We start from the raw sequence: 13,196 nt of genomic DNA on the forward strand, positions 1-13,196 counted from the left end.
TCATAGGACGTACTGCGGGCGGGAAATGGTTAAAGTGGTTGTAAACCTCAGACATGAAATATGAACAAAGCACATCTCTCTATAGTATGTACTTGTCTCAATCCAGAACACTAAGGCCCAGATTCTCGTACAGCGGCGTATCTTTGGGCGGGCGTAACGTATCCTATTTACGTTACGCCTCCGCAACTTAGACGGGCAAGTGCAGTATTCTCAAAGCACTTGCTCCGTAAGTTGCGGCGGCGTAGCGTAAATAGGCCGGCGTAAGCCCGCCTAATTCAAATGTGTAAGATGTGGGCGTGTGTTATGTAAATATTATGTGACCCCACGTAAATGACGCTTTTTACGAACGGCGCATGCGCCGTCCGTGGACATATCCCAGTGTGCATTGCTCCAAAGTACGCCGCAAGGACGTATTGGTTTCGACGTGAACGTAAATTACGTCCAGCCCCATTCACGGACGACTTACGCAAACAACGTCAAATTTTCAAAATTCGACGCGGGAACGATGTCCATACTTAACATTGGTACGCCGCATGTACACCTCATATAGCAGGGGTAACTTTACGCCGGGAAAAGCCTAACGTAAACGGCGTATCTGTACTGCGTCGGCCGGGCGTACGTTTGTGAATTCGCATATCTAGCTGATTTACATATTTCTATGCGTAAATCAGCGTACACGCCCCTAGCGGCCAGCGTAAATATTCAGTTAAGATCCAACGGCGTAAGAGACTTACGCCGGTCAGATATAATACAAATCTATGCGTAACTGATTCTAAGAATCAGGCGCATAGATACGACGGCTCGGACTCAGAGTTACGACGGCGTATCTGGAGATACTCCGGCGTAACTCGTTTGAGAATCTGGGCCTCAGTGTAATATCGGTCTGCTGCTTCGTTCCTCTGCTATCAGCATCACTTCTGACAAGCTTTCCTGACACCAAGAAAAAAATGGTGATGGGGAGTGAGCTCCAGCTGATTGACAGCATCAGCTCTGTTTCTGTGAGCTGTGTAAAAGGGGTGTGTTCCTTCCCTCCAATCGGCTCTCAGAGCTCTCATCACTGAGCACTGCAGAGTGTAATTTCAGCTCTCTGCCCCCTTTTTTCTGAACGCTCAGACAAGCTTTGTAAATTCTAGACTTTGAATGGATGTAGAGAAGACTGCAGATACACATGTACAACTTATGTAGGAGTATTTGCTTCATCTCTTCTTTATCTCTGTGTATCACCTGAGGCCAGTCACTTCACTGGGTAAAGGTATACAAAACTCAATAGCATGTTGGTACTGCTCCCCAACCACAAGTGTAAACGAGGCCTTGATAATTTTCTAGCGCTGGTTACATAGCTAAAAAAAAATATTATATTAGTTTTTTTTTTTTTTTTTATTATTATTTTCTTCAGCCTTGTTTCATTGATTTAATGTCTTACACAAACATCATGCTTCTCTCACTGGAATGATTGATACAAGTCAGTAGAAAGCAGCACCAACAGGGGTCATATTATTTTGAAACTGGGCATGACATCTCTTGGGCTCTCAGCAGTTTGCACAGTTTGAATTGTCCCTCTGCACAGCCCTTCAGTCATGTGAAGAACACCTACAAATGTCCAGGATCATTGGGAACTAAAGTGACAGCATGCATGTGGATGTAGGAAGTTGATGAGCATTTGGCTAAGGCTCTGGGAATGTTGCCACAAGTACTTCTTGTTCTTTAGGCATCTGGCCTGCTAGGAATAACATTGGACTGTTTTCATATAAAATCATTCAGATTCACCACGCAATACTAAGTAGCCTATCAAAGTCTGCAGACTTTACTTGGTAAAAAATTTAATGAGGAGTGTAGCATCCCTTAAAGTGATTGTAATCCCTCACCTTGTAAAACAAAGGTTTAAAATAGAAATTAAAGGCATAACATTTGTGTATAGATATAAAAACATTATAAATACTTTTCTCCCCTTTTTATAAGTGATCACATTCCCTCTGTTCTCAGCTTCATGAGAGCTGGGGAGAGGAGAAGCAGCAGGACAGTGCTCTTCCCAGTAAATGGCTGTGGGGGGGTTGGTTATCAGGACTAATCTGATCGTTGGAAAAGAGCACACTGGGGGGGATTTACTAAAAATGGGGCACTCAGGATTTGGTGCAGCTGTACATGGTAGCCAATTGGCTTCTAACTTCAACTTGTTCAGTTAACCACTTTGACACCGTCGACCACAAATATACTGCGGCGGGCTCTATTGTGCGTAACGACATACCTGTACGTCATTTTATGCAATAGATACTGTGGGCGTGTGTCTGCCCGCCACCCACAATCACTCCACAGAGAGGCAGAACGGGGATCTGCCTATGTAAACAAGACGGATCCCTGTTATGACAGGGGACAACATGGAGATCTTCTGTTCCTAGTGGTCAGGAACAGCGATCTCTGTGTTGTCCCAGTGAGCACATCCCCACACAGTTAGAACACACCCAGGGAACACAGTTAACCCCTTGATTGCCCCTAGTGTTAACCCCTTCCCTGACAGTGCCATTTATACATTGATCAGTTCTTTTTTTTTTTTTTAGCACTGATCACTGTATTGGTGTCACTGGTCCCCAAAAAGTGTCACTTGGGGTCAGATTTGTACGCCACAATGTTACAGTCCTGCTAAAAGTCACAGATCACCGCCATTATCAGTAAAAACATTAAAGAAAATCAGAGCAAAGTAGCAGGTCTCAAAATTCTGGCATATCCATCTTGACTCTGTTTATTGAGAAATTAAAAAATCCACTATGTTCTCCAACACCCAGAGTCTTGTTTTATGTGGAACAACCTTTCAGACATATCTGAAATATTCTGTGTGTTTTGTTCTAAGATTTAGTTGGTTGTTTTTTTTTTAGCTTTGTGTGGACAGATTGCTGGACACAAGAAGTCCTTCACTAGAAACAATAAAAATGCAATTGTATTTTGACATGAATTATACAAGTAGAGGTAAGCATTAAACTTTTCCTGCCATATACTACTCATACTGCTAAAGAAGATGGTAGCTTCACTGTAAACATATTGCAAAAATATATTGCAAATAGCTATGATGCACTCCGTTTTTTTTTTTTTTTATCAGATTATTGAGTAGCTTTTTCCTGCACAGTTATAAATACACAAACCACATAGCTGTGTGATGCCTTGTACACACAATCAGTTTTCCTGGCGGTAAAAAGTCCGCCGTAAAACCGAGGGGAAAACCGAGAACCCGCTCGGTAGCTTTGTCCCCCTACACACAGCCGGTTTTCCTGCCAGGAAAACTGCCATGAGAGCTTTGGTCGGGAAACCCGGCCGTGTGTATGCTCCACCGCAGGTTTTCCCCATAGGGAAACTGCTGGCTTAAAAACCGCCGGGAGTCCCGGCGGGAAAAAGAGAACATGTTCTCTTTTTTCCCGCTGGGATTCCTGGTGGTTTTCCTGTCGGGAAAACTGCGATGGAGCATACACACGGCCGGGATTCCCGGCCAAAAGCTCTCATGGCAGTTTTCCTGCCAGGAAAACCGGTCGTGTGTACGAGGCATAATGCTGTTTGCATGGTAGTCCATTCTGTCCGTCTGTAGCAATTCCGACGCGTAAAATTCCGACACATGCTTGGAAACAATTTGACGCATGCTCAGAAGCATTACATTTAAATTTCTCTGCTCGTCGTAGTGTTGTATGTCACCGCGTTCTTGACGGTCGAAAGTTCAGAGAACTTTTGTGTGACCGTGTGTGTATGCAAGCCAAGCTTTTTCCGACGGAAAATCCGATCCTGTGTACGCGGCATTAATGTGGGAAAACATGTACGCGCGCAATATAGAGAATTCTTATCATCTGTGATATTTTTCTTTGGTAATAGTGCAACGTTAGTATGGCAACTGACTGCAAGTAAAATTACAATGATTTACATATAGCGTCTGTAGGCCAGAACAACTTTTTAGAGGCAAAGGCAGTACCCATATTTTTATCCTGACTTATTCCCCTTAAAGTGGAACTAAACCCATCAATTTAATGGATTCCCAAAGAAGTTATATTCAAGGAATGCCCTAAATGATAACAAGCACAGCTGCCTTTGTTCTTAACTAAACTGTCAAGTGATCAAATTGCCTTTGTCATAATTGTTCACATGTGCAGTACCATGGTAACTAAAGATCAAACAGAGGCTGAGATGGCAGCTTCCTTGACTGTATAGGACAGGAGGGTTTAGTTCCGCTAACGAATAATGTATAAAAAGTGATATATATATATATATATATATATATATATATATATATATATATATATATATATTGTACTTCTGTCCTAAAAATCAATGCATATTAAAAAAGATATGCCATGATATCTTTGGTGGATCTCGACTGAAGAATATTACCGAAAACATAAATATTATCCTGTATTGGATCTTAATACAGGGTGACTAAAGTCACTATATGTTTCTCAGTTGTTCCGGTTTCTATGTTATTGTTAACAAAACTTAATAAAACATGCCTTAAAAAAATACACTTTTTAAATTTTGTAGGAGAATTTTTAGATGAACACCATAACGTCCTGGAATCTCGACTTGCGCCTGTGAGCAGGGAGATCACTGACAGCAGAGCTCGTACAGCTGAAGAGTTGGAAAGCCTGTATCGCAAAATTGTTAGCTATGTGCTCCTCAGATCTGGCCTCGGCTCCCCGACTGAAATCAAAGTTGTTAGAGAAGCCACAGGTCAGTAAAATAAAAGATACATAAATAGGTTTATCAAAAGCTAAAATTAAGAACCTGGTAAGTGATGATGGCATGGTAGAATAGAAGGAACTAAGCTGCAAAATACATTTAAATCCAGTATTTTATTTTGTAATAGTATGGAGGCTTTTGACCAATATATTTCTAAGTGTAATAATTGAGTTGTTAGTAGTTAGTTAAGAATGTTAGTTCAGCTGGTTTGCCACAGAGCCCACTGGAGTACATGTGACATGTGTCAATGAAAAAGTGTCATGATAAATATATTATTATTTATGGTTTGAATTCCTGTGTTTCTTTAGCTGCTCTTCAGAGTGTCTTCCCACACACAGAACTAGGCACCTTTTTGTCTTTAGCAAAGAGGGATAAAGAGCGTCAGCTGAAGGAACTCACTATGATAGTCACTGGCATTCGTTTGTTTAACAAAGACTGTGGAAAAGGTGGAGAGGGCATCGATGATTGTAAGTATTCAGGAGATAATATTTACTGTAAATGTTCTGTGACTCTAATATTTTTGACTCTCCTTCACACATCAGCATAATTAAATTGCAATGTTATCTAATAAAAGAAAAGGCTATGGATATTTGCAAACATTTTAAAGTGTGACTCCAGTTCTGTCAAGAAAAAAAACCTCTGGGTGTCAGAACCTTGATCTCTGTTGTGTCTCACAGTACCGTGCCTTGCACTTCCTGTTTAGCAGATTGTTATGCTCATCTCCATCCAATATATTGCTCTTTTCACTTCTGCTGCCATCTATATATTCATTACCATTTGTTATCGACCTTTGGATTGTTCCTCGACAACGCTTCCGCTTGATCCCAACCAGACCTTTGGCTAATTTACCAATTATATTTCTGCTTGATTCCCATATGCTATATCTGCTATGGCACCCCAGCTTTCTCAACTTCTTGGGGTGATCCTGAGAATTGCCACCTGGTACTAGCACACAGCGAAGCCCATCTCCACCATCAGGTGCTTTGGTGAAGGTAGTGCTTAGAACCCATGCCTTGCATGTGCCCACGTCACCCATCAGAGGGACCTGCGTGTGTATTTATCCTACTGGCTCCTGGTGAGCCTTTCCACTGCTATAGTTACTGGCCCCTGAGCCTGACCGTGACACTGGGTGATCTGTGTACGTTGCATGCATTTTAACAAACTTTGTAACAGATTCCTACCATTTTCTGTTCTGAAGAAAAAGCTATTTGGGCCACTATATCCTTTACAGGCTGATTCCCGAACGGTAGGGTTGGGTTGATTATAATCACCTGGTGCACTTTAAGTGTTCTAACGAGGTAAATTGCAGTGTCTGCATCCCTTTAGAAGTATTTAACCCTTAGGGAGTATCTAAATAAAAATGAAATTCCTATTGCAGAGCATGCCTAAAAAAATTTTGCTGGAAAATTACTTAAAACCCCCAAACATTATATATCACATAGTATTTGCGCAGCGGTTTTTCAAATGCATTTATTTATTTACTTTTAAATACACTTTAATTAATTTTAATTCACAAAAACACAACCTAATACACATTTTTTGGGGTAAAATATAAAAGATGATGTTATGCTGAGTAAACAGATACCACTTTAAAATGTACACTTTAAAGTCACAATTTCAAATTGCATACGCCCGTGGAACAGCGACAAACTACGTACATTTTATTATCCATATGCGACGCTTTAAAAGCCTTTACAGGTAACCACTTTAGATTTACACAGGAGGTCTCACACTAGAATTATTGCGCTTGATGTGACTTTCATGGTGATACCTCAATGGTGTGGTGTGCTTGCTGTTTACACGATGATGTGGAACTGAAGAATTTATTCACCTTTGCGTGCAAGCACAGGGGGACAGGGTTGCTTTTAAAATAATTGTATTATATTTCCTTTACACTGTACCTTTACATTTTTTTAAGCACTTTTATTGTTATCATAATGAATGTATCAGGTCCTTTTTACTGAGACGTCTCTATTAGACCCCAAATCTCTCCTCCGCCCTTAAAAGCTTCAGTTTATAACAAGATGCTTTTTTCAAAGCAGTAATGGTTTGTGTACAACTGGCAAAACCAGAATACACATCACTTCCGGTTTCTTAGACCATAGAGATGATCAGAGTTGTTTCGTTCCCCGGTCATCTCTAAGGTCAGTGGGCGGAACCACCGGCTACAGACCCAGATTCCCTGGTGGGAGGGGAGAGCCCGGGTAGACGGTAGGAAAGGACCCCTTAGGCCGATTCACACCTATGCATTTTTAGTGTTTTTTGCATATTTGCTCTACAGAACGTGTTCCATTGGAAACCATGTTAAATGGACTGTAGTTCAAAATGCAAAAAGCACTAAAAAAAGCATAGGTGTGAATCAGGCCTTACCACCACTTCTAAAGGCAATCCAGTGGCTATTTAGCCACTGGGATTGCTTTTTCATGAAAGTGCTCCACCAGCTGGAAAAAAAAAATACCGGGCATCATCCCAGTATAACCACTTAAAGTGGTTTCAGTGCAAGTGGTTAAGGAATTTGAAAACAAATATTGCATTATGGGCACTAGACATATTTTTGGGCAGTTTTAGAAAATCACAACAGTTTCAGATTGAAATGGAAAGGGAATTCTTAATAACTTTAAGACACAAAATGGCTTGTGTAGCAATTTTATATGGTATATTATTTCTTTAATGAAAGAGCAATTCCCCTTTAAAGAAAAAAACATGTAAAATACCGTATTTAAATAGATCCACATTCATTTTCAAATAATTATTTTGTTTGAACCAAGTAATTTACTCATATGGATGTTAACATGCACAACAATCTAGATTCGACAGAATCCAGAAATGCTCTTATCTCAGGCACTGAGGTTTGTGATTAATAATCTATCAAGAAAATGGTAACTCTGGTAGGAGCCAATTACAGCAAATAAATAAATAATTAAAACATCGCGGCCTGATCCCCAATCAGCAAAGGTGCCAATTTATAACTAATTACTAAGGCCGTTTATATCTGTCTGCCCATATAACAGAGCGGGCTGTGTCCGTGTCGGCTCTGCATTATGCTAGCAACATAAGGATAAAAAATAGTCAATGATGATTGTGAGAGTGAAGTTCCGCTTTAATTTTTCATATTCTGCTGGTTTCCTCTTTTTCTTTTCCCTTAAATTTTTACAAACATAATTAGTCTTTTCCAGTGAGTTGGTTCTTCTTATAACATATCCAAAATAAGACAGCGTCACCCCAGTCATCTGGGCTTCTAGCGATAAGTTGGGCTTGATTTGTTGAAGGATCCATTTGTTTGTTAATCTAGCTGTCCTTGCCGTCCACATTATTCTTAAAACTCTTCACCACCAAAGTTTAAGGGTGTCAATACTTTTCCTGTATTGCTTTTTCATTGTTCAGTTTGTTCATTCATAGGCTTCATGTACACTGGCTGGTCCTAACGTGAGTTTCAGGAGAGGAATGTTTGGCCAAAGACCACTAAATGCAACAAAAACGCATGTAAACGCGGTACCACATTTACATGCGGTTTTGCTGCATTTAGCATTTTTCCACAGCCACCGTCCAGGGAAGGTTAGAAGGATTTGCCCCAATTTTTGAGAACGATATTTCTGTTTTCCCTTGCACATGTTTCTTACACCAGGGGATATGTAAGGGAATTTTTTTTTGGACGGTGAATTTTTTCACTGTGCATGCATTGATTTTTTTTTTTTAGTTTTACATTTTTGTAAATGACCTACACTTGTTAGTCATTTATTTGTATTGGTTATGGTTTTTATGTTTAGGAGAATATTAAGATGGGGTACAGTTGTGCTCATAAGTTTACATACCCTGGCAGAATTTATGATTTCTTGGCCATTTTTCAGATTATATGAATAACACAAAACCCTTTCTTTCACTCATGGTTAGTGTTTGGCTGAAACCATTTATTATCAATAAACTGTGTTTACTCTTTTTAAATCATAATCACAACAGAAACTACCCAAATTACCCGGATCAAAAGTTTACATACCCTGGTGATTTTGGCCTGATAACATGCACACTAGTTGACACAAAGGGATTTGAATGGCTATTGAAGGTAACCATCCTCACCTGTGATCTGTTTGCTTGTAATTAGTGTGTGTGTGTATAAAAGGTCAATGAGTTTCTGGACGCCTGACAGACCCTTGCATCTTTCACCCAGTGCTGCACTGACATTTCTGGAGTCTGAGTCATGGGTAAAGTCAAAGTTATTTCAAAGGATCTGTAGGAAAATGTGGTTGAACTGTATAAAACAGGAAAGGGATATAAAAAGATATCCAAGGAATTGAGAATGCCAATCAGCAGTTCAAACTCTAATCAAAAAGTGGAAAATGAGGGGTTCTGTTGAAACCAAACTATGGTCAGGTAGACCAACTAAAATTTCAGGAAAAATGCCAGGAAAATTGTTTGGGGTGCAAAGAAAAACCCACAAATAACTTCAGGTGAAATACAGGACTCTCTGAAAACATGTGGTGTGGCTGTTTCAAGATGCACAATAAGGAGGCACTTGAAGAAAGATGGGCTGCATGGTCGAGTCACCATTACTACACAAATGCCACAGGAAATGAGCTACAAAGGCACAGGAAATTTTGTCAAAATTGATGGCAAGATGAATGCAGTATTTTATCAAAAAATACTGCAGGAACATTTGCATTCATCAGCCAGGAAGCTGCGCATGGGACATACATTCTGCTAAAGTAGAATAAAGTGAAGGTTCTGGCCTCAGTCTCCTGACCTCAATATCATTGAGCCACTCAGCTAAAAATTGGCCTGGGCAGGAAATGGGTATAAGTGCCCAGTAATAAAGTGGTTAATATATCTTTTTGATAACTATACAGCTGCTTAGTGGGATATTTTTTATATTATTTAGAGGAGTGTAGAATATTTGTTTATCATTAAACTGACTTTTTGCCTTGATAGTACCAGTTGTTCTGAAGGAGGCAATACCGGCCACAACAAAGCACATAGATTCTGAGCTCCAGTCATCTCGGGAGATGATATACAAATACACAGCTATCTTGGAGGAGATGTATGGAAAACAAGCAAAAAACAATCTGGTCAGTTTAACCCAGATGAAAGAAACACTTTACAATGCAAGACAACATGAGGCATTTTTAAACATTATTTTGGTAAGTGCTGCGTGTGGTCTAGAGTTGGGTTTGTATCATAGATTTGCTTTAAATCTTTTGATTAAAGTAAACCTAGCTTCAGTTACATTTTGTCACGCTTAGTTCCTATCACAAAGATCACAGTACTTTCCCTGACAGTTACTTCATCTGCTTTTCTTCCCAAAAGGACAGCACTATCTTTGCTTAAAGCATAACTCAATGAAAAAAAATGTATTCTCCCATGGGGCTCAGTTCGCACTACATAGGTTAACTGCTCGTTTTGTCTAGGGGTGCAAGGAAAAGCTGTACTTACCCAGTCCTTCTATCCTCTGGAAAACTGCCATCCTCATGTCCAGAGTCGGTCTATGGGCGTAATGACGTCAGGAACCATCCATTAACAAGACCACTAGTGTGCAAAGGGGGGGAAGAAGCAAGGGGACCAGTCTTGTGCTTGGAGGATCCGTGGATTAGGTAAGTATACTGTATCTCTGCTCCGAAATCCCCTAGACAAAAACAAGCAGTTAACCCATGCAGGCACAGCCCCACTGCATGGGGGGAAACAATCTGGAGTTCTTCTTTAAGCATCCTTAAGGCTCAGCGTCTATCTCCTGGAGTTAAAATTTGGCTCAGAGATGAAACAGTCATGTAAATTCTGATATAGTCATTGGCTGTGTTCATAAATGTCTAACGCAGATTAGCCCCCAGCTTTTGTCTCTCACTTTGTGACTTGCTACAACATTATGATGTTGCAGTCTGATCACTGGGGAAATGGAGATGAGTAAAGCCCTGTACACACGCTCGGTTTTCTCAGCAGTAAAAAGTCAGCCGAAAAAACTGAGGGGAAAGCCGAGAACCCGTCAGGAAAACTGCCATGGAGCTTTGGCTGGGAATCCCGGCTGTGTGTATGCTCCATTGGCACTGCCTCACAGTCTTTCCCATAGGTAAGTAGTAGCTCTGGCGAAAAGAAAAAAAACGTTGGGAATCCCGATAGGAAAATAGAGAGCAGGTTCTCTATTTTCCTGACGGGATTCCCAGCTGTTTTCCTGACGGGAAAACTGCGAGGAAGCATACACATGTCCGGTGTTCCCGGCCAAAAGCTCTCCTGGCAGTTTTCCTGCCGAGAAAACCGGTCGTGTGTATGAGGCTTAAGTGTTTTGTTTTGTTCTTTTGGCTGCAGCAGACCAATGACATTTCCCCAGCCTAGGCAAACTCACTTGACCAGAGCTCAAGGACTACTTTTAATGATAACATTTTTTATCATATTGCTGTATATCATTGTGTGTACAGAATTGTTCATATAGAGATGTAAAGTTACTGAAAAGTCTATTTACAGTTCCGTTTTTATGTTAAGTCAGCACTACTGGTGGCTATATTGCAGAATGCCTTTTAAAAAGTCATATCAGATTGATTGATTTATTGTTAAAGCAGTATTAAAACAAAAAGGTAATAGAAAGCTGCAGCCTCTATTGATGTAAATGAAATACAAACTGAGTATGGTTTACCATCATCCAATTGGAAAGAGAAAAAGGGACTGGGAGATCGGTCCCCATCCGGTCACCCAGAAAAAGGGCACATTTTAGAAGGACTTTCTCGATACTGACTTATACAGCCTACATTCAAGGTTTTGTAAAAAAAATTGTTTTTTATTAGTACAAAAAATTATAAAAGCAGAATATCCAAATACAAGGTGCATAGTAACAATCCATGTACAGTAAGTATATCACCAACATTCATGTCCCCTACTGGGGAGGATCAAGATATGATGCATTCCCATGGATATCATTGATCTCAAGAGAACAATGTCTGTGGGAATCCACCATATCTTGATCCTCCCTAGTAAAGGACATGAATGTTGGTGATATACATGGATTGTTACCATGCACCTTTTATGATGTATTTGTATATCCTTCTTTATAATTTTTTGTACTAATAAAACCCTCATTTTTGTACTAAACCTTTAGTATACGCTGTATAAGTCAGCACAGAGATAGTCCTTCTAAAATGTTCCCAAAAAGGTAATAGATTGCAGTGAGCTAGGTATTGAGGTATGGACTGTTTTGCAGAGTTACATTGGTATAACTTGAACCAATGTACGGATGCACGTTCCATGCCTTTGGGATCCCTGTGGAAGCTACTAAAGTGATCTCTGCTGTCCTCTCGGGTCCCTTGCATGGGCATCATTCAGAAAGCACTTTGCATTTTCTCAATGAAAGCAAAGCATTTTTTGATTGGTTAAGGTGGACGACAGTGATGTCACAATCTTCCCCTAGTCCAATAAGACAACACTTTGCATTCATTGAGAAAAGGCAAAGTGTTCTCTGAATGGTGCATGTGCCAAGCGACCTCCCATGTTCACTAAACAACGTTGAGGCAGCTCTGCATGGTTTCCAGAAAACAACAGAGATCACTGTAGTAGCGGTGACTACTACAATGATTTCCAGCTTCCATGGGGATTGGCCAGGTATGGTACTTGCATACTTACAATTGCCCAAACCAGACCAATGTAACTGTGCAAAAATAGTCCATACTTAAACTTCAGCTTTTAATTTATTGTGTTCACACCACAGAAAAATGGATTCCTGTGAATGAATGCACTTTGCACAGATCTTTGACACAAAAACCGCATTGTGTTAATTCTGAAACAATAAAATGTACCATATTATTGCACTAGTGTATGGCCACTTATTATGCCACAGTGATGTATGTTTATTTTTTTCATTTAGTCAGATATCATCACATGTGCCAAACAAGTTGATGTCATTGATAAGCAGTACTGGGCACAAATGGAACAATTAAGGGATACAGTCCGGTCAAAATCTGCAGTTCCCACAGCACAGGTCTATGTAAGTAATGACAGTCAGTATCACATGATGTTACAATGTCACACGTTAATAATGAAAGATAACGACAATGAGAAAGATTAGAAAACATTTGCATCACTAAACATTCAGGACCTATTTAAAAATAATGCTAGTGGTTCTTTTGGCGGCCAGTAGTCATGCATAGGTGGCCTAAACCACTGGTTGGAAAGGTAGGTCCAGAAAAGAAGAACAGGGAGGGCAGGATAGAGGGTGAAGAGAGAATAGATTGAGAAAGGGTAGGAAGCAGTGGCGGCTGGTGCTCATAATTTTTGGGGGGGCGCAAACAAACTGAAAAAAAAACCATCAATTGCAGCCACTGTGCCCATCAATTGCCACCACTGTGCCCATTAAACGCAGCCACTGTGCCCATCAATTGCTGCCAGTTGGCCCCTTCAAACGCTGCTAGTTTCCCCCTTCAAATGATGCCAGTTTCCTTATCAAATGATGCCAGTTTTCCCATCGAATGCAGCCAGTTTCACCTCAAATGCAGCCAGTTTCCCCCTCAAATGCAGCCAGT

General features: G+C 40.4%; 1 protein-coding gene across 1 annotated transcript in view; it reads left to right on the plus strand.

Moving 5' to 3' along the window:
* Positions 1-13,196, plus strand: part of CFAP206 (cilia and flagella associated protein 206) — a 58,336-nt gene that overhangs the window by 14,338 nt on the left and 30,802 nt on the right. The window contains exons 4-8 of the mRNA XM_040350077.1: positions 2,871-2,961; positions 4,510-4,698; positions 5,016-5,174; positions 9,631-9,839; positions 12,542-12,661. Of these exons, the coding sequence (XP_040206011.1) occupies positions 2,871-2,961; positions 4,510-4,698; positions 5,016-5,174; positions 9,631-9,839; positions 12,542-12,661 (768 nt within the window). The remainder of the gene's footprint in view (positions 1-2,870; positions 2,962-4,509; positions 4,699-5,015; positions 5,175-9,630; positions 9,840-12,541; positions 12,662-13,196) is intronic.

Source organism: Rana temporaria, chromosome 4 (assembly GCF_905171775.1).
Source record: "Rana temporaria chromosome 4, aRanTem1.1, whole genome shotgun sequence".
In the NCBI taxonomy this organism is placed as follows: Eukaryota; Metazoa; Chordata; class Amphibia; order Anura; family Ranidae; genus Rana; species Rana temporaria.